This window comes from Marmota flaviventris, chromosome 3, assembly GCF_047511675.1.
Source record: "Marmota flaviventris isolate mMarFla1 chromosome 3, mMarFla1.hap1, whole genome shotgun sequence".
Taxonomy (NCBI): domain Eukaryota; kingdom Metazoa; phylum Chordata; class Mammalia; order Rodentia; family Sciuridae; genus Marmota; species Marmota flaviventris.
In genome coordinates, this window is record NC_092500.1 from 34,515,225 (window position 1) to 34,538,086 (window position 22,862).

At 31.8% G+C, this 22,862-nt stretch overlaps 1 protein-coding gene across 1 annotated transcript in view; it reads left to right on the forward strand.

Moving 5' to 3' along the window:
• Positions 1-22,862, forward strand: part of Slc6a15 (solute carrier family 6 member 15) — a 49,654-nt gene that overhangs the window by 17,020 nt on the left and 9,772 nt on the right. The window contains exons 2-8 of the mRNA XM_027928845.2: positions 4,611-5,081; positions 8,948-9,105; positions 9,448-9,574; positions 10,662-10,843; positions 18,320-18,430; positions 21,764-22,005; positions 22,107-22,299. Coding sequence (XP_027784646.1) covers positions 4,793-5,081; positions 8,948-9,105; positions 9,448-9,574; positions 10,662-10,843; positions 18,320-18,430; positions 21,764-22,005; positions 22,107-22,299 — 1,302 coding nt within the window. The 5' untranslated portion in view covers positions 4,611-4,792. The remainder of the gene's footprint in view (positions 1-4,610; positions 5,082-8,947; positions 9,106-9,447; positions 9,575-10,661; positions 10,844-18,319; positions 18,431-21,763; positions 22,006-22,106; positions 22,300-22,862) is intronic.

Below are 22,862 nucleotides of genomic sequence, written 5' to 3' on the forward strand. Positions count from 1 at the left end.
CACTCATTGCTGAAACAACAAATCCTAAGCAAGTAAAAAAAAAAAATAATGCCACTAGATTTTGAGATGACTAGGTATACAGCAATAGATAGCTGATACCAAACCAAACCAAAACAAAACAACTCTGAAATATGTAGCACTGGTTTGGAACTTAATTTAATGGATTAATATACAACAAACCAGTTCTGGTATAATACAACCAGTAAAAGTGATGATAATAATAGTAATAGAATAATATATATATATATATATATATATATATATATATATATATATATATATATATATAGTGCTAGCATTATTCAAGCATTGTATTAGGAAAACATATTATTATCCTTACTTTATAAATATAGAAACTAAGGCATAGTTAAGTTAGGTAGCCAAGGTTATACAAAACCATAAGTGATAGAGCTAAGAACGAACTTAGACAATCTGTCTTTGCAACCCAAATTTCAATGTTTGGCACTAATATGTCTCTTCATATCAAGACACATTAATTCCTTCTACATTGTACTTAGATAAAAATATTTTTTGAAAATGTGAAGAGGTGGAGTTTGTATCCTCTTTTAGACTGGATTTCACTCTTAGTATTACTTTCTGCATGGAGTACAAGAACATTGTCATTTATTTCTATTCCTCCCATTTTAGTTCCTGATTTTGTTGTTACTTTAAAATTTCAAATTATTTTTTTTCCTTTTTATAATTTCTACAGACAATAAACCTTATTCTCTTGTTTAATGTTCACATTTATTCTTTAACGTGGGTATTTTGTAACTGAGGTCTTTGTTTGCTCTTTTGTTTGACTGAAATTCATGATCATGAAGCCCCTCCCTCCCATACCCCAATTCCATGTTTGTAGGACTCATCCATTCTTTTAGAGATGGAATATTTGCCTGGGATTTTAATAATTAGAATACAAACTAATCGGGTAAAAATAAAAACTAGGAATTACTTATTTCCCTTTGATTTTTATAGGTGTTCTGAGAAGTTGTTTTATTTTCACTTTCCACTTCTGCTTGAAATACCTAGGAATTTTTTATTTTCAAATTTTCTGTTTTTACCCTTCTGTATTGTTACTATGATTTGAATGCACATATCTAATCAAAATTTGAATTATTCTTTCTTGTAGCATTTTATATTTTACTAGTTCTAACCTCTTGTTTGGAGAGTCCAATTATAAATGTGTTGGGTCACCTTTATCTGACTTTCCGTTATCATTTTGTGTACATTACTTAAACTATTTGTTTCTCTTAAATGTTTTTTTTTTGTGTGTGTGTGTGTAGTTACTCTAAGCCAGTCTTTTATGTCTCCAGAAACAGTTTTAGTAGTGTTTATTTTAGTTTATATTGTTTCTAATGTCACTCCTATTATGAGTTCTCCCATTTCACACCTGTATTCACCTACCTAACTTTTCCCTTTCAGTTAATTGTTTTAAATAAGTGATCTCTTTGTAACCTGAGAGCCCTCATTTCCTGATATACATTCATATTTTACATTTGTTTAATGCTTATGTTTCTTTTCTCTCAATTACCACTCTTTTACTCCTGCTTATATGAAAACCTTTTTCATTCTTCATAACTATTCATCTTTGAACCAGAAACATTCTATATTGGCAGAGTTTTTGATAAAATATTACCCTACAAATTGAACTTAGATGGAATGAGCTGGCAAACTCCACATCTTCAGTTCAGATTTATTTTCTGAAATAGAGGCTGGCAAACATTTTTGATAAGATAATTGGTACACATTTTCACTTTTGTAGTCCATAGGAATCACTCTGCTGACATATTATAAAATTAATCATAGGCAATTTGTATGGGCATGGATATGTTCCAATAAAATTTTATTTACAAAACAGACAATGGGCTGTATTTGGCTCATAGATGATATTCTGTTGGCTCATGTTCTTTTGTGCAGTTGTAGACAGGAGGCCTTTACCAGGTAATGATGAGGACAGCTAATGCAGCTCCTAGGTGCAGATGAAGTCAGTAGGTGATGACTCCTTCAGTTGATTTTATCAGAAGAATAGATGATGTCACCTTGGCAGAGTTTGCGCAGTTACTTGAGTTTGCTTAAGGTTCTTGCATTTAAAATATGAATGTATATATTTTATGTGCATTTAAAATGTTTATAAGGTTGCATTTAAATTTTATTTATATAGATACCATTTTTTAAATTGAAAATATTACCTTTATGTATTCTGATCAGAATTTTTAAATGTAAAATTTGCCACATGTTATCTCGAGTAAATTGATGATGATTATGCATTTGCTTTCTAAAAATATGTAGTAGAATCAAAAGATATTGCATTTTATCTTGTTTTTTTATGTTTTTTTTAACTTCAAGAGCAGGAATGCATGGAAAAATGTACAATAATTTCTGTGATAATTGATTATGGGGAAGCCCATGTTGAACAATATCTTGTGAAGTTTTTCCCCATAAAATGGTGGGTGCTTTTACTATACTAATATCTTCAAATCTGTATACATTTTTTTAACCATTCTACTGTCTTGGGAGAAAAATAGATCACTATCTACTAAAGAAACTGAGGTTAAGAAAGAACAACTGGAAGTTACAAATTTAATACCAATAAAACTAGGATTCAAGTTCAATAAGGTCAAGACTGAAATCAATGCTCCAATTCAAGTGTCCTTTGTTAGTAACAACTAACAACTTTTATCTTTAGACAATACAATAAATGCTAAAGTTTAATGTGGATATTTCATATTTCACTAACACTTTCTTATATGTTAGGTTAGGCTCTTCAGCAAAAAATATTTGGAAATTAGCTTATTTCAGTTTTTCAGTGGTTGTATTTATTCACTTATGCCACTGATATTACTGAGCCCTAGGGTAAATAATGCAAATCAAGCAGATAAATCCCAAACTACATGAACTGTTTACATATCAAACCTCATTGGCATCTTTAAAATAGGTGCTGTGAGAAGTTGTTCATTTCTAGAGGTGCTTCTCTTTCAGAATTTCCTATAGTTTCTTCTAATCCTGTGTAAGTGTTTGCTTTTTAGGGTATATATTTCAATTATGGACATGACTAAACATTATGCAAATCTAAAGGCAACAGATTAGTTAACATGGTCAAGTTATTTTATTCCCCCATTGAATTACCCAGCACTCTGTTTTGCTCATTAATATTACAGGGGGGGTGTGATAGTTGTTTATTTGACTTTCAATGTAAATCAATATTTCTTTCTGTGCTAGGGATTGAACTTGGGGGTACTTTATTACTGAGTTATATCCCAAGACCTTTTTAATTGTTTGTTTTGAGATAGGGTGTCATTAAGTTGCTGAGGCTGGCCTTGCCTCCTGAGTTACTGGATTACAGAAATGCATCACTATACCTGGCTCTCTCAGTATATGTCTAATAGTAATCCTTTCAAGATTTTCATGAACTGTTTACATATTAAATCTCATTGGTATCTTTAAAATAGGTGCTGTGAGAAGTTGTTTTCCCAGCAGTGAATGCCAGAATTTTAGGGTCATTCTTTCTAAAGCTTTCCCATCTGATTCTCAAATATTTAGTCACTTTTTTTTTTTTTTGTACAAGGGATTGAACTCAGGGGCACTCAACCACTGAGCCACATCCCCAGCCCTATTTTTACTTTATTTAGAGACTGATTCTCGCTGAGTTGCTTAGTTCCTCACCTTTGCTGAGGCCAGCTTTGAACTCATGATTCTCCTTTTTCAGCCTGCCAAGCCACTGAGATTACAGGTGTGCACCACAGAGCCTGGCTATTTAGTCACTTTTTCAATCAGACAATTCTGTTGGTCTGTGAATGTGCTCTCTACACTTAGCCTATGTCTGAGTTTGTTAAAGGATGTAAAATGTAACATAGAAATAGAAAAGATAAAAATCCCAAAGTGATAAGTATTTTCCTTGAGTTTAGAAGATGCTCACAAATATATCAGGAATTTTCCTGCTTCCTGCTCTATTCATCCTACTTCTTATGTTTGGCGTGGTCTCACTCCATTTCTGACCAACTGTAATGTACCTTTTAACCATCATACCTGATCTCTTCTGTTGTGATGATGTCAGATCATTTAAATTCTGCCATATAGTATAGTTACTTAATAGTCATTTAATCTCTGTTAGATATATGCTTTTAAAGCCAATTGAATAAGTCTCCATTACAATATCAAATAAGCGGGTGGATGAGGAATGAAGAATACTTGAGCAGAAGAAATAATGTAGAAGACAAATTTATGGGGTTGGCTTGCAGTTGTGAATGTACTTGTATCAGGAACAAAATAAGACGTGTAGGAAAAAAATCAACTTTAGTTAGGGAGGGAAAAGGAAGAATTCAACCTTTTAATTTCTAGTGAATAGAATATACATTATTTATTGGGTGTATCCGAGATCCAAGATTTTTGCAAGGAGGAAGTTAGGTAAAAGAAAATGTGTATGAAACTCATACGCTTTTATATGTTTTATACTTTTAGAAATATTAAGCTCTGAAAGGCAGGGATAATCATATTTTTATACTCTATAGAAAGAGTTTCCATTGTAAACATGAACAAGAAAGGGTAGTGATTCAGTATTTGTAATTTTTTCATCATTGAATATGATCAATTTTCAACTTATAATTTTACAGGTATCTACAGAATATTGGACATAACAGATCCAGGATTCATAAGACTTTATCACCTTGAATCAAGGATTTATTTGATATTCTCCTAAGTCTTTACTTCATATCAAGTAACATTTTTTTAAAAAAGAGAATTAACACATTTGCCATAAGAGAGTTTTTAAAAATAATACTTCTCGTACTTTCCAATGCCTAAAAATAGCAAGGTGGTAAAAAGAGAATTAGACGATGAGGTTATTGAGTCTGTCAAAGACCTTCTTTCCAATGAAGACTCTGTGGATGATGCTTTTAAGAAGAGTGAACTAATTGTTGACGTCCAAGAGGAGAAAGATTTAGAAGTTGAAGAAGGATCTGAAGCTGAAGATGAAAGACCAGCTTGGAACAGTAAACTCCAATACATCCTGGCTCAAGTTGGATTTTCTGTAGGTTTGGGGAATGTGTGGAGATTCCCATACCTCTGTCAGAAGAATGGAGGTGGTAAGTTCTTTGTTTTAAGTGATAAAGTACTGGAATAGTAAATTGTATTTGATTATTTCAAATAGCTCCCATTGTTAGTCTCAGTATTTTTGAAACTATGAATTCCATTGCAAAGCTAGGGAGACCCATTTGTGGGAAATGAGCCCAGCTCTGTTTTCAGATTAGGTTTCCATAGGAACAGATTGGCTTGCTACAAATACTCAGGGAATGCTTAAGGGTAACACATTCTCAAATTCTTTCTGTGAATGTTATAAACATCTCTGGATTTCTGACTGGAACTTTTCTAACAAATGTTACATCCATTGTGCCTGTCATTTATTCCCTTTGAGAACAACCTAAAGTTTCTGACATAAGCCAACATTGGTGAAGGAAGACAGAGAGAATTTTCTCCCTATGGACTCATTAACTCTGAATTTTAATTTGCCTCACTCTTTATAAAGCAAAACTGACATGCAATGTGGAATGAATATGGTCTTTAAATGCTGACCAGGACTTTTAGAGCCAGTAGAAGGAATGGCACCAGATAATTAATATAATGCCAGTCTTCTTCATCCTTAAAGATCTTAAATCTTTGGTTTGCAATTCTATAGTTTTTGAAACAATATTCAATTTAAATACATGAGTATTCTTAATTTTAAGCAAAAATTACTGAACCATCATCGATATTCCTGCTATTTGTTTTTGTGCATATAATCATCCAGACTTCCTTAGTAGATATTGTCTTCGAAATCTAGGAAAAAAATCTCAACAGAGGAAGAAATTGTTGATGTATGAAATTAATTCTGTAGCACATCAATATCAAACAATGTTAAATTAAGTAACGTTTGGATTGAAATTTTATTATCTATTTACATGAAAGCTGTTAAAATAAGTATGACTAAACCCCAAATATTCCATAAGTTACACATATCATCACACAAAGAATAGACACTATTTGATTCAAGCCTATGATAATTTTTTTGATTGAACAAAAGATGCAGTTGAAATCTAAATCTACAAATGCTGCATCAAATTAAATAAAATAAACCTTTGTATGTGAAGTATTTTTTCCCCTAAGTAACAGATAAAAAGCTAAGGTTTTATAGTAACAAAATATGTTTAAGCTGGTTAATTCATCCAGGTACAAAACAAGAGGTTTGGGGAAAGTAGCTTATCTGACAAGTCTTCTGATAGGTAAGAATTAATACTAAAGTCCTGATGCATCACCCATCAATCACTGAGAGCTGTCCTCTCCTCAGCTGGTTACTAGCATCACATAAGACTTAAATTATCAAATCAACTATAAGCAACCATACAAAACCTTAAATTTTTGTTTCTCAAAATTCATTCAATTTTCCAGGACTGGCAGAAGACAAATTCTGATTTGGAGATCTTTTTCTTTGGAGAACTACTAGCCATACTAAGGAAGAAAGCTGTCTTGACTGAAAAGTTGGGTTGTGCATTCCAATCTATCTTGGTTGGGAGCTCTAAGAGATTTTATATTTAGCAATTTGTTATTAGCAAACATGGATCTTCCATTTTATTTCCATATGTAAAAAAGTGAAAATACCTCTGTATTTTGTAGTGTTGCTTTCTACCTTTTGAAGACAAAGACTAGAGAGCTGCATTGCATGTATCATAAAACAAGAGGTTTTATAATTTAAGATGGCATTAGAGGACTAAAGGTTACACTCAGCATGTAGTATAGTACTGAGGTTTCTCAGTCATTTAGCCCAAGAGCCTGAGGCTACAAAAATCTTATTCATTAATAATTTGAGGCACTTTATGAGCAACAGGAAAAAATAATAGATCCCCATATAAGCTGATTTATCTGAAGAGATCATACTTCAACCACAGTGATCAAGCTTAGTAAGTGCTATGGTATAGAAAATAACTCGATCTTATTTTGAAGTCACTTTGGTTGTTTTCCATGTTTGGCACCATGTGACCTTTCACGAGTTACCACATGAGTTAAATGGGGTTAATACTTGTACTTGCTCACTGGATTCTTTAAGGAAGAAATAACTATATGTAATGGTCTTAGAAATGTGCCTGGAAAATAGTGAGTTCTTTAATAGTAAATATTATATTTTAGCTATGACTTTTAAATATGAGACTAAAGTTAGAATCATTTGAGTTAAAGGAAAGGGCTGTGTATAAGTAGCATATCCTGTACACATAACAGGAAAGATTCCCAATGAGTCCAGTCTTAAGTCTCTCTCTCTTTCTTTCTTTTATTTTCCTTAGCTGTTCACATGTTAATAAATTCATTCACTTTCTTAAAGTTTGATCCTGGTGTTGAAATTCATTTTCAGTCCTTTGGGAAACATGTTCCAGTCAGGAGCCCCTGAATGTTACTCATCATTTTAGAATTAGAATTTAGGTAATTTTGTTTTGTAAGTTCAGTCATTTGTACAATCAACTAAAATCTGAAAGATTGAGATTAATAGGGAGGTAGAAATTATGTATCAACCATTCTATTAGGGGGAATTACTGTATAAAGTTATCACTGAAGGGATGTATAGATACTGAGATAATTAATTTGAAAATAATCTATTACTATTTACTTCCTCTTTGGAAGATATTCAGATTGCCAGAACAATCTGAATATCTTCCAAAATCTATTAAATAAAATTAAACACATTTTTAAAAATATAGAATATATAATAAATGACCTCATAAAAATGAGAATTAGTACCATCAATTAAAGGCCTTCCTGCTACACTTAACAGACTATAGTTGGACCACACTTAAGAAATATGAATGTAAAAAGTCCAACTTAAAGGTATTTCTTAATAATTCGCATGTTTTTCTCATGTGGAAATGAGTACAGGTTTCATGATTAACTTGTTTATCTAATTAATTGGATCTGATATTAATATTGACAAATCATTCATTGTATTTTAAAATCACTAGTCATATGTCTTCACTTGGAATTTAAATGGAAAATAATTCTCTCTTCCTGGCACATGCATTTTTATAATAGACATCAACTATTTCAGTTCTTCAATTACTTGTGCCCTTCTTACAGATTTGAGGGAAAATTTTTTCCTGACATGTGCTTTTATTATGTAATGTATATGAGAAAAATGACATTTGACCTTAGTAGAAGTCATTTTGTCATTTTTTTTTAAATTTCAGATTAGGCAGTTGTTTTTTATTCTGTGATATTACTGTGTTTGGAAAACAAAAAGTCACTTTTAATACACATAAAATCTCATTCACTCCAGTTTTTCAGATTGGGAATATATGATTTAAATCAGTTTATATAGCTATTAATAAATGACTTTATAAACATTATATGAAGCTTTCTAGGAATTTGTAAAATCTACACCAGAAAACAATTACTTTTTGATTTACCTCCATTTAAAAACATAGTGCATTGTAATTATACACAACAGTGGAATTCCTTGTTACAGATTTGTACATGAACAAAGTGTAGCAATACAATATCATCAATTTCTTTCCCCAGTACCTCCCCTTTTCCTCCCCTCTTTTCTCCTTCTAGTCCCCTTCCTCTGTTCTATATGTCTCTCTTCTCTTTACATGAGATTTCTCCCACAATTTTTAGGTGATTTTAAATTGAGTTGATTTTAAAGAATCAATTATTTAATTGGAAAATGAAGAAGCCATTTTACAGTAGCCCCCCAAAATTAAACTATTAATAGCCTTTTATCATAATTATTTTATCAAAAAGTTTTTGTAGAAGTCAAATTCAGGTTTAAAAATTTTGAAAGTTTAAAGTAATAAAATTAAATTTTCTTTAATGTCATCTATAATTATAACTTAAAGAAGCTCAAATATTGTCTTTCATGTAATAGAATTAATTTGTTCTCTACTGTGACTATTAAAAATATAATCTGTTTTATTTGTTCTTGTCTCTGTAGGTGCATATCTTTTACCATATTTAATACTACTTCTGGTAATAGGTATTCCCCTTTTTTTCCTGGAACTTTCTGTGGGTCAAAGAATTCGGCGAGGCAGCATTGGTGTGTGGAACTACATAAGCCCCAAACTGGGTGGAATTGGATTTGCAAGTTGTGTAGTAAGTGTTCTGGTGGTGAATGCAATATTTTCAGGGTTTGGAATGATATAATTCATATCTAAATGAAACCTCAGAGTGCGTTTAATTAGGTTTTAAGAACATTACTTGAGTATAGACTAATAGACAAGATGGACTGTAAATCTTAATGTAGCTCAATCTCAATAATGCATGCTTTAAGGCCTTCAAGTGTCATTGACTTTTAAGAAAATATAATGTGTTTCAAATAAAAAATAAAATGAGGAGAAATTTTAAAATGTTAAATGGAGTTTTATGTATTACATCTCTTTTTAAAGGATGAGGCATGGGAGAGATTTAATGCAATCATATTATTTCATTTTGCAGGTGTGCTATTTTGTGGCTCTCTACTACAACGTCATCATTGGCTGGACTCTGTTTTACTTTTCTCAATCTTTTCAGCAACCTCTACCTTGGGATCAGTGTCCTTTGGTGAAAAATGCTTCACATACTTGTAAGACATGTGCAGTGTAGTGTTTGTATTTAAAGATTCTAAGATTTTTTTTAAAGCACACATTTTCAAAATTATTTTTTGCCTTTTGAAAATTATGTGGAAAAATCTTTCAAAATTATCATCATGACAGACTTCCTTCTTTTTCTGGATTGGCATACTCAGAGAGAGAGTCTTTTGTTATCATCTGATTTTACTGACTTTTTCCAACTTATTTTACTTGTCCTGTGTCATTAAGGTTAAATATTTTAAGGTTAAATATTTAAATATTTAAGGTTAAATATTCACTTATAAACTTTGAGTCTTTTTTATTGTGTACCCTAATTGATACCTTACATCTTTATTAAAACCTACAAAAAAGTGGCAGAAATATGAATGTGAACTATAGTAATTGCCTTTACATCTTAGGTTCTATTTTTTTGGTAGGTTTCTCATCATAAAAAAACAAAAACAAAAAACAAAACCAAAGAAAACCCCCAAGAATATAAAGAACAATGTCCTGTATAATAGAACTCATGTATGTAGCTTAAAATTTTATAGTAGCCACATTTAAGAAATATGAAAAGTAATATTTTATTTATTCCAATTATTCTAAATATTATGCTTTTAACCTATAATTAATATAAGTATTATTAACATAATAATTTAAAATTTTCACATATGAAGTCTGAAATACAGTTTGAATTTTATACTTAAAGCACATATTGCTTTAGGCTAGCCTCATTTCAAAAGTGTGTGGCTAGTAGGTAGAGTTGTGGTGACAGTACTACCCAAGGATATCAATCAGATCATTATGGGAGTGATAGGTGCAACATACATAATTTATTTTAATTATTTTGATAAGAATCTCACATATTCTTACTTCAGAACTTCATAATAGGAAATATCAAGGAGGACAGATGTCATTTGGTTCTCCAATTTTTTGTATTGTTCAGTTTTTTATTCTTCCTATGAATTTAAATGCTGGTGTACAATAGCAGTACTTTTCTAGAGAATGTTAAGAATGGATTTGCGGGCTTACTGAAAAAAAAATGGACTCATTTCTCTATATAATCTGAAATGATTTCTTGTGTTACCTTTCTTTCTATAGTGATAGAGCCAGAATGTGAAAAAAGTTCTGCTACCACCTACTACTGGTACAGAGAAGCACTGAATATTTCCAGTTCCATTTCTGAAAGTGGGGGCTTGAACTGGAAGATGACTGTCTGCTTGCTGGCTGCCTGGGTCATGGTTTGCTTGGCAATGATCAAAGGCATCCAGTCTTCTGGAAAAGTTAGTATGTTAGAGCCACTCCTGATTCTACTAAGCACCATTCCCTTACCTCCCACCCCAAGTTGTCACAAATTTGTATAGCATTTTATTCTGGTGGAAAAAATGCTTTTGAAAGTGTGTTTAGGAAAGGACATAAATAAAGATATAAGTATTTTATAGTGAAATTTAATGTCATGTGTTACCTTTCCTTATTTCAGCAAAATCTTCAAAATTTTTGTCCATACATAAAAGACCTTTATTTTTGTCATTGTTGTTATTTATTCAGTTGGCCATTATGTTTCAATTTTCTCATTACCATTTAGTTCCAATCTTGGAAAGTAGTATAATGAATAATGCATTTATTCTGTTTTATATCATGCATTTCTCTTCTGTAGGGATTCTAAGGAATCATTGCATAAAGAATTTTAAAATTATGTAGAATGAAATGTTTCTTAAAGTTCTAAACATCAGTTAGGTAGTTTTGATAATCACAGAGAATTCAGAGTCATATAAAAGACTTAAGAGCTTGTTTACCAGGACAAATTGAAAATTTGAAGAAGCTGTAGTTGAAAATACCTTAAGTGAATTTTAGATGTCTTGGCTTGTTGTTGCTGTTCTACAGGATGCATGTATCTTTTTTTAGGGTAACTCACCATCATTTATTAGTAGGAGTAGAAATAGTAATAGTAACAGTAGTAGTTAATAATAATAGTAATAATAATACCAACAATAATAATATGTTGGTAAAGACAACAATTTATGCAAGAAAAATAATAGAAGTCACTATTTAGTACATGTTTATTTTGCTCGGGGCACTGGGATAACTACTTGTTATATTTTATAATTATATAAGTAACTCTCAGAAGTAATTGCTATTATCAGGCCCATTTTACAGAAAAAAAAAGAGGTTTGAGAAATTAGGTAACTTGCCCAAAGTTTCATGGCATAAATCTGTCTAAATCCAGAACCTGTGTTCAGTGATAATAATGCTAAAATGCCCATCGTTCTGATGTTTGAAATTACTAGTTAGTGAACTTTACAGGGTCAGAAGTCCATCTAATTCATCTTTGCTTCTTGTTATTTTCAGTTAAAAATAATTATGACTTTTTAACTTATAAATCAATTCATTTTGCATTTATCTTCCCACTGGAAACTTTATATGCTATTTTGCCATTGAAGCAGTAAATACAATGCCTAACACATCTGAATATCTTTAGATCTTTCAAAACTGTTATTGTATTTAATGTTTAAGTAAGTGCAAACAATGTGTTCTATGTCAGAGTCACATTACAGTTAGATTATAAATAAAGGAATAGAATTTAATCCAGATCTGACCACATTTAAATGATTCCTAAGATAAGCATGTATAAAAAGAGAACCAATTATGATGAGCCAGATGTTAAAAAAAATCATTGTTTTAAAGTTCTTTTACTACCAAAGTTTGTTCCTTTTTTTTTCTTAGTCTTTATCTTATCTCCAAAGAGCTGCTCATTTTTAAAAATAGTACTTCTTTACTTTTGTTATTACATATTGACAAAGTTGTATATATTTATGGGGTACAAAGTTAGTATTATGATTTTTTGAGCACAATGTGGAAAGATTTAATCAAACTAATTAACATTTCTGTCACCTAAAATTTTTAGTATTTTTTGTGAGAAGAACATTTGAAATTTCTTCAGCAATATTGTTGTTTTTTCCTAATGTCGTGTAATATATCAAATGAAATATAACAATATATATAGCACATACAATTTATTGTTTTGATGAGAAGGCTTGGGGAGACAGTGGCATTTGGGTAAAATCTAAAGAAGGAATTTAATAGTCCAGATGGGAAGAAAGCTAACCATAAGTAATATGAACAGTAGTATGAAAAATTATTATAATTTCTCAATATGGAACAAGGTGATAATATAATAAAATGAAAATTATGAGGAATATATATATATATATACATATATATATGTATATATAAACACATTTACATTTATGTATGTATGTATATATATAAAGTTCTGTATTTGCCCTACACCCCCTGAAAAAAACCCTCCAAATAATAGTTACACCAGTACAGAGTAGAGAAATATGGTGTAAATGTTGTATGTGTAAAACTTTCACAGAGAATTTAGCAACTAAAAGAAAAAACATGAGTTAGCTTGTGATATGCTTCATCAGAACACACATGCAACACATATGCTCATATGCTAATTGGAAACTGCATGATTTAAAAGGGGTGTGATAGTGTCATTATCCTTTGGGTCAGGTAGACACACCACAGCTGGGCCACATCTACAATACTGGGTTTAATTGAAATCTTATTTTTCCCTTCTTTATAGAGAGGGGAAGTAGTTGCTCTGGGATCACAATCTTCTTTATAGTCAAACCAAAAGAAGAATAAGGTTGTTCTGTGTGGATACAGAGAACAGAACTATGATCCAATATGGGGATCATGGAGGGTGGGGGAGTGTTTTTCAGGAGTGAGGCCTTGTAACAAATCAGTTCCTCAGTGGTAGAGCTCAGCATCCTTGGTCAGAGGCTATACTGTCTCCCCATGGCAGTGTCAATTAAGGGGGTCTCCTACTCAAAGAGAAAGTACAGAAATGAGAACCTCTAAGGTTACTTCCAAAATAATGTTTTCTACCAGTACTTCTTTGTAGTTACTGCCAGAACTGTGTTAAATATTTTGCATATATTAGCTCATAGTATCTATCCGTCATGAGTTGAATTCTTTATCCTCGTTTTATCACAAAGTTGACAAACTTGGAAGGAATAAATAATTGTCCAGAATTAAATAGCCAATAAATGGCTCATGGAACTAAAACTGGTGACAAAATCCTCACAAATAATGATTCTTTCTGAGGGTGTTTTTATAATAAAGGCAAAGGAAGGTAAGATGTAAAGAAAAACTAGTTTATTATGTTTTCTAGTTTTTTTGAGAGTTCAGCAAAACAAAATTATTTTTTACAATATTTTGATTGCTAAACTTTTTTATTTATTTATTTATTTTTGGTATCAGGGATTGAACCCCAGGGGTGCTTAACCACTGAGCCATATCCTCAGAGACCTTTTTTACATTTTATTTAGAGATAGGGTTTTGCTGAGTTGCTAAGTGCCTTGCTAATCTGCTGAGACTGGCTTTGAACTCAAGATTTTCCTGCCTTTTTCTTAAAAGACTTACTGTGAAGTGTTTTAACTAAAAGGTTGAGGGGAATCTAAAAAATTAGCCAATGGAATATATTACATTGTTTCATCCCTTTGTTCTAAAAGTACATACTTTTGGACATCTTGAGGATGATTCAGGCTTTCACTGACTTGTGTAACAAATATTTATTGAACACTTAATAAAAAACACTCATAAAAAACTTATAAAACAGATGAGGTGTCTGTTTTCATGGAATTTCTATTCTAGTGGCAGAGGCAATAAACCAAAAATTCACAAAATAATTTTAGTTAATGTGAAAATAACAATGTATACTATTTTAGGTAACAACGTGTGTAGTATGTATGATAAAGGAACTTTAGGCAATAATGCATACAATAAAATAATTTTGGGGACTTGTGGTTGTGGCTCAGTGGTTAAGCACTTACCTCATATGTGTGGGGCACTGGGTTCCATTCTCAGCATCACATAACAAATAAATAAAATAAGGGCATTGTGTCCATTGACAACTAAAAAATATTAAAAAAAATAATTTTGGGTAGCAATGTATACAATGTTTAGATGTGTCTGTGCTATATATAGCCAGTAAGGTTGAATTTATCCTATTTTTAAAAATATTATACAGCTGTCTATTTTGATGTAATAAGATTAGAGCCATATGATTAAACGCAAAAAAAAAATTATTTAAAAACAACAGGGATGCTTCTGCTTTGTGTTAAGATATATCTTTTGTATTTTGGAATTTAATAATTGAATATTTTATCCTTATATTTGCTCACAGAAGAATAAAAATGAAATGTGAGCTACTAAGTACAACTTTTGTTTAAAATATTGATTGTTATTTTCTGTTTCTGTTCCTTGTTAGGAAGTTATATTAGTTATCTTATCACTGTATCCAGATCAGTGTCTTTAAGAACTCACATATGTGTTGAATCAATAAATGAAAATTGAAATAAGTCTGATTATATAATTAATATGAAATTAAGAAATATTATAGGATGAAAATAATTTTAAGGGAATATGTACAAAAAGGCAAATTTAATTTAATGTATGTTCTTTTCAATTTTCAATATTTTTGATTATATACTATATATCAGGCACTGAAGGATATGCAAATATTAATAGACCATAATCTTTCCCTTATGAAACTCACAATTTAATGGTATAGATATATATGTATCATAAGTGCAGTAATAGAGAGAGTTCTTGATAGAATCAAGGTAACCTTTGAAATTAACCTGAATTGGGGGTAAGATTTGATGTTTGAAGAGAAGATTTTCAGAAAATTCAGAGAGAAAACTGTAGACAGAGAAAACAGCATGCTCAAAGCCCGAAGATTACCGAGTACTTCTGTGTGACTTTTACCTACAATTTGTGCAGTTTGTGGGAAACAAAGCATGAGATGTAAGTTGATTACAGATATTGAGGTATTTGTGGATACTGGTAAAATAATGGGCTTTGACTTAACAAAAACTGTGGAATATTTGAGGATTTTTAGCAGGTCAGTAACACCATGAGATCTTTAGAAAGCTCACATTGGAAGTAGTATGAATTTTGGATTTCTCAGATTCAGAGGGGAGCTGCCAGAATGTGGAGGAAAGATAATCTGGAACTACTGTCAGAATGAAAGTGGCATGTCACAGAGGATGGAAAGAGAGCTGTGTAATATCTGTGACAGAATCAATTGGACTTGGTGATCAATTGGTTATAAACATTGGGAAGAGGGACATATTGAGGATTTGTTGGAATTGATTAGCTTGGAAAAAATGTAAGAGGAAACTTTTCTTCCCTTAGTGCCTACTTTGAAATATTACTAAAAATATAAAAGTAAAATATAAATGTAAAATAATTAAGAGTAAAAAATACAATAGAAGTGTAAAATTTAAAAAGGTTATTCTTTGGAAAAATAATTTACCTATTCAGACTATTTTATTATGTAACCTTCATTTCTACTTTCAAAATGTGGGATTAATGGAATGCATTTAAGTCACTAATGAGGTAGCAGATTGGAGTTTTGTCCAAAAAAAAAAGTTTAAGATATTATACAAAAGAGAATTCATGCTTTTGACTATGTTTAAACACTGTGAAGAAGAATCATAAAGGGCATAGCTTTAAATCAAGTGAAATCAAGACAAATGATAAATTTAAAAGAAAACTAAAAGTGAGCAGGGAGAAAAATAAAGCCACAAATTTAAGTGAAGAAATATAATCAAAGTATTAACAACCTATAATAACTCGACAACTGTATTTTTTACAACTAATTAAAGTAAAATATAGATATTTTATTTATTATTTTGATTTTTAATATGCTGAGATCTTATACATAACATTTTTCTTTGGGTCTTTCACATGTTTAATTGTGATGATTAAGTGGGTAAAACTATACAGGAAATGCAAATTACTGTCATGCTTTTTCTTCTATGTCATTTTTAGTAAATATTGGATTCAGTCTCTTTCCTGACCTGAGCCATGCTATGTGATGGAAGTTTTTCTCCATTCTTTCTGCCTCCCAACCCATAGTCCTTCCTTCCACAGATATATAGCATATAACTATGGCATGTCAGCTCTTTGAGATATGGCAGTGAATAGAAAAGACCCTGGCCCTCACAGAGCTTATATTCCAGGAGAGGGTACAGGAAATAATTGAACACATAGACAATTTCAGTAGTGCTAAGTGTTGTCATAAAATAACCAAACCAAACCAAACAAGGTTATATCATTACCTTTCCTGGGGCAGAGGGGAAAGGCACATGGGAGATACAGAATAGAAAAACACAAGGCCTTATTTTGGGTGGTCAGGGAAGACTTATGGGAGAGGATAAAGATGAGCTTTAAGTAATAAAGAGGATCAAGTTAGGTGCAAAAGAGGGAAAGGTGCAAACTTAGTACACCCACAGACAACAAAGGTCTGAAGGACCAAAGCTCAGCAGGGGAGAGAGATGGACAGCAGGCTCTCTAGTGCACAGCTTTGCTAGCCAGAGGGAGCAATTCCAATGGTATTAGAAACTCTGTGAAAAGCAGTGAATGATATAGCCGGAGGGTAGCATGGAAAAAAACAGTTGAAAGACTATTACAAATAGTCCAGGACTGCTTCTAGATGTTTTGCTTCAGCAACTGAATGGATGGCGGACTATTTTCTGAAAGAAGATAGTTGAGAAAAGCTTTGGGGAAATTGAGAAGTTTGCTTCCAGACCTGAAACGTTTTAGAGACCTATTAGACCTATGGAGATTTCTAGGTGGAAGAATGTTTGGTGGGAACCTTTCCTTTGAAGTAATTAACTATTTGCTGAACTGTTTAATTTAGTGGGAAAAGTTGCTGAAGCAGAAGGTAGAAAATTTACACGGTTAGTTGTTCAGTTTGTATAGAAGACAGTGTAGAGACCATTCTCTGCTTTGTAAAATTTATCAGAATTATAACGGAACTTTTATTAAAAGAAAGGAACAACTTAAATAGAAGTAGGAAATTTGGGGGGAATTAGTTCACATTAGTTTTTTGTTGTCAATGTTGGTTTTTTTGTGAATTATAAGGAATCAACACTATTCCAGGACTATTATTTCAAAAGAAATTAAGTAAAAGTTTCCTTAATATCTTTCTCTCTCTCTCTCTCTCTCTCTCTCTCTCTCTCACACACACACACACACACACACACACACACTATTTGGTCATTTAGCCAACAGAATGAAATCCTATCATTTACAACAATGTGGATGGAATTGGAGGATAGTATCTTATTTGAAATAAGCAGGCAAGAAAGATAAGTACTGCACGTTCTCACTCATGTGGAAACTAAAGATGTTCATCTCATAGAAACTGAGAGTAGGATGATGATCACTAGAGGCTGAGATGGGAAGAGAGGACAGGGATAGAGAGAGGTTGAATGACAGGTTACAAAATACAATTAGGAGGAATAAATCCTAGTGTTCTGTAGCACAATAGAGTGACTGTAGTTTACAATAATTTATTATATATCTCAAACTAACTAGAAGAAAGGAATTTGAAAGTTCCTAACAAGTTAATTGCCCCATTTGGTGCTTACACATGAATATACCTGTATACATGTATTAAATTATTGTACTGTATCCCATAAATACATGCAATTATTATCTACCATTTAAAAATGAAAAATAAACTTTTAGCATTTTTCATTATGTCTCAAATAGGATCTTTGATAAGGCTGAGTCAAGACTAAAATCTATTCTTAAAAGATGGCTTTATAAGTCATTAATATTAGTATTAGTTATAGAAACTGTGACTCTGAATACATATAAAAGAAGAGCAGTTTTAACTGTAAAAATAGTTTTTTGTGAATCTCATATAATTTTATTTTTCTTTCTTGCAGATTATGTATTTTAGTTCTCTGTTCCCATATGTGGTACTTATATGCTTCCTAACTAGAGCACTCCTTTTAAATGGCTCAATTGATGGTATCCGCCACATGTTCACCCCCAAGGTATGTGCCATACTTCTATTTAAAGTGTATCATCAGGAAACATTCATGTATATTGTTAAATATATTTCCACAGTTACATTTCAAGGATAATTGTTCCAACATATGTACATTAGGCTTTTCCCCCCTTATTATTTTGGGTACCAGGGATTGAACTCAGAGGTGCTTAAACACTGAGCCGCATTCCCAGTCCTTTTTTTCATATTTTATTTAGACACAGGGTCTCACTGAGTTGCTTAGAGCATCTCTGTGTTGGTGAGGCTGGCTTTGAACCTGTGATCCTCCTGCCTCAGCCTCCCAAGCAGCTGGTATTACAGGTGTGTGCCACTGCTACGGACTACATTAGACTTTTAAATTATAATTATGTTAACCATCCTAGCAAAACTAAAATGTTTATATATCTATAATTAAATTTATCTATCTCCAATGATAAAGGTCCCATTTTACTTTTAGACTAAGATGATCAGAATTTAAACTTCAAAAATCCTTCTCTTAAAATTAACTTCCAATTTTCACAGTAAATTCTAGAACCTTTCAATCTTCACTTATTCTTCCCTTTCTATTTCAGTGGTTCTTAGCCTTTTCTGTGTCCTGAAATCATTCGAAAAACCAACAATAGTATATTGCTATCAGAAGATACGAACATAATGAGCATATTAATTTGCTTGGAGTTTGAGGAGATTAGCAGATCACCTGAAATCCATGGGCCTACGTTAAAGATGCCCACCCCCCCTACATTCTAGAATATTGTTTCATAGAAAATCTAATTTTTATAAGTTTTTGTTTTGTTTTGTGGTTTTTGTATCTCCTGGAAAAAAAATATGTGTAGTGCTTATCTTAGAAATTTTTATAAATGCTTATATATTTCAGAAAAATTCTCACTGGGCTTCCTAGAGTTATTAGAACTCACACTGTCATTCAACTTAGTAGAGCTGAACTCAGTGCTAGGCACAGGGAAACTGGTTATTCAGAACTTGGGGACTTGATCATAACTTGTTAGTTTGATCTGGCAGGCCATCAAAAATAAATTTTGGGGAGCACAGGTTTTTGTTATTCACTAAAATGAAAGGCTCCTCACTATGAATTTCCTGATGCTATCATAGGCAGACATAAAGATATGACAGTACAAAGACAGCTTCCAAAATCATTCAGAAGTTGGAATTTATCTGAACGGCTAATGTGCAGCTCGTGCTGGCTGTGACTGGGCAGGAGGGATTCACTTCTGTGGAATTCTCTGTGTCTCCTGGCAGCTGCCTTGACAGGAGCTAAACGCAGCTGTGTTCTCTCTGTGTCTGGTTCTGAGTTGATATTACTCTGTAGTCGCAAAAATGCTGACACTGGTGTCTGGTTTTCTTGCCTAGTTCAAAAGTCCTGTGTAATTTAGAGTTGTTGGAACCTGTACTCAGGGAGAAACTAGAATTATAAATTTCAGCCACTTTATAATTAAAATCTGCTTGAAATGAGCCATACTTAATGACCCCAAACATTTATATTTATAATATTGGAAAAAAATATTTTCTGAGCTCGAGACAACCAAATTCTTTATGAATTTCTGGAATCTATCTGCTTCTAAATTGTCAATTTCTTGTGACAATTCTAAACATTTGATTTACATAGATATTTTAGAATTTGATATAGGATCTTTACATGGCCCCACAATTGAAAAATGCAGCATAAATTAAGATTTTTAGCCTGGAGTAGGAATTACTATTAAAATGTTAATTTTTTCTTAATTCACTTTTCATTCACTATTGAATGAGTTACTGTATTAGGTCAGCATGTAGGATATGATAGCTAATATAAAAATGATAGTAGTTTTAAATTACCTTTTAACTTATAATGTTTATGTAGGGTAAAAAACGTACCTAAGTATGCAAAATACTTTGAAAGAACTAAATCGAAGAAATCCGAACACTGCCTTTAGTAAATAGGTATTTCCTGCCATCTAGTGGGCCAAATTGAGATAGGCACTTGCATGTCTGACCAGCATTTCTCAGACTGGTAATGCAAAATGGTGAATGAATGTTGTATGTATCTTAGTTAACTGTTCATAAATTATAAATATAATCATGATTATGTTTGACAAGAATATTTAATATTTTTTTAAAATAATAAAGACTAAAAATTAAGTGAAACAACAAATCCTAACACCTGAGAGAGCATGACTTTTTGGAATTAACCTATTTTCATATTTTACTTCAACCACAAAACTTCTGTGAAATCTTAGGTAGTTTTGCTGGCCTCTGAAAGATCAGATAATAGTAACCACAACTTCATGAGCTGTTGTGAATTTTAAACAAGATAAGCTATATATGATGCCTATCAGTGTGTCAGCCACTATAGTTTATATATGTTTTCAATTATTGAGCACTTAAAGTAGGGTAGGTACTGTGGTAGTAATGCATGTCTTGTTACTTCCATCTTTCTGTTGAGGAGGTTGAAACTCAGATCTCACTATTATTCAATTATTTAAATGGCAGAATCAGGATCTGAAACTCTGTGGAGTTCATTTCTTAACCACGTTTGACCCTGCTCTCATAGGGTTAATTTCACTAAAGAGGTAAAAAGTACAATTTAAACATTAGTTGCTATTAAAATAGAACTTAAATGTCTAATGATGTCTATGTCAACTATAGCTAATAATAGTTGGTCTATTTAAAAGTTTTGTTTATGTCTTTGAAATAATTTGATAGTTACTTAAGAAGTAAAGCCATAGTTACTTAAAATATGTGTTCACAGATTCAGAACATTAAAACATTGTATCTGAAAGGGTATCTTATAGATTGCATAGTTGAATTTCCTCTATTCTCAAAGAAAAATCTTTCAGGAAAGTTTTGAATGAAAACTCTGAAACAACGTTGACATAGTTCAACTCTACCAAGTTGATGATTGCTTACTGCTTCAACCACTAGATTTCCACCAGAAGACACAGAATGGAAGAGTATTTAGTAAAATAATTATTTAACCTTTACTAGTAATTGATTTATTTTGCTTTGGAAAGAAAAAAAAAGACACATGGGAAATAATTGAAGATAATTTATTTTTCTTTCATATGCTTCTGTGATAATTTGCTGTAAAATACTTAAAATTCCTATATAAGGTAAAGAATTTTGATGTTAGTAAAGCCTCCATGTAAAGGCTTGATAGTTTTTCCTATTTATATTCTTTGATTATTTCTCTGAAAAAGAAAAGATTTCTGCTTAAGAACATATTATCCTCCAGATTTTAATACCCTTTGGGTGCATAAATGTCATTGTAATTTATTTAAAAATAGAACTACTGCCATATGAGTTAATTATTTTGTAGCTGATTTCTATTCTGTTTAATTTCAAACAGCTTGAAATAATGCTGGAGCCCAAGGTGTGGAGAGAAGCTGCTACTCAGGTGTTCTTTGCCTTAGGTCTGGGATTTGGTGGCGTCATTGCCTTTTCAAGCTACAACAAGAGAGACAACAACTGCCACTTTGATGCTGTTCTGGTGTCTTTCATCAATTTTTTCACTTCTGTTCTGGCGACATTGGTGGTGTTTGCAGTTCTGGGGTTCAAAGCAAATGTTGTCAATGAGAAATGCATTGCACAGTATGGATAATTAATTTCCATTAGCTTTTGATGGCATAATTGTACAGAAAACACGTGGCAAAGAACCTGCGTGCTCATTCACATGTTGTTCTATTTTTCAGAAATTCTGAGATGATCATAAAATTTTTGAAAATGGGAAACATTAGTCAGGATATTATTCCCCATCATATCAACCTTTCTCACATTACTGCTGAAGATTATCACTTAGTTTATGACATCATTCAGAAAGTGAAAGAAGAGGAGTTTTTTGTTCTTCATCTCAACTCCTGCCAAATCAAAGATGAGCTAAATAAAGTTAGTAGGTCATGTTTGAGCAATGAAATAATTATTATATTGTTAAAATGTGCATTATCCAGCAGATTTTTTTCCTGAAAAATAGCCTTTAAAATGCCCAGATGATATCATGCTGTTTCAAAATTCAAATGCTTCATTGCAGAGAACATACTTTCTCACAGCATGAAGATTTGCTTTATTTTAAAAAGCCATTTTATTGATTGAGCCAGAGCAATTTAAAATGTGAATATAAATAAAAAGACGTTTTTTATCCTAGGATGATGAGTAGTTTGATAGCTTTCTTGTTTTTAACATGGAATTTGAATTATGACTCATTTGCTATACATTGAATCATTGTCTGAATGCCTTCCATGACCTCCATATTCAACAAGTCAGGATTGTCTTTCCTCTTAGCCATTATTACATATTTTAATAAGCAAGAGATTAGTAAACAGTAATAAATACCCTTGTATTGGCTTTCAGTGTTTCCTTGTATTGTCAAAAATAAAGCCATGGTGGTAAAATTGGCCACTATCATCTGGCTTTAGATAACTAAATCTACTTGAGACTGATATAAAGAATAA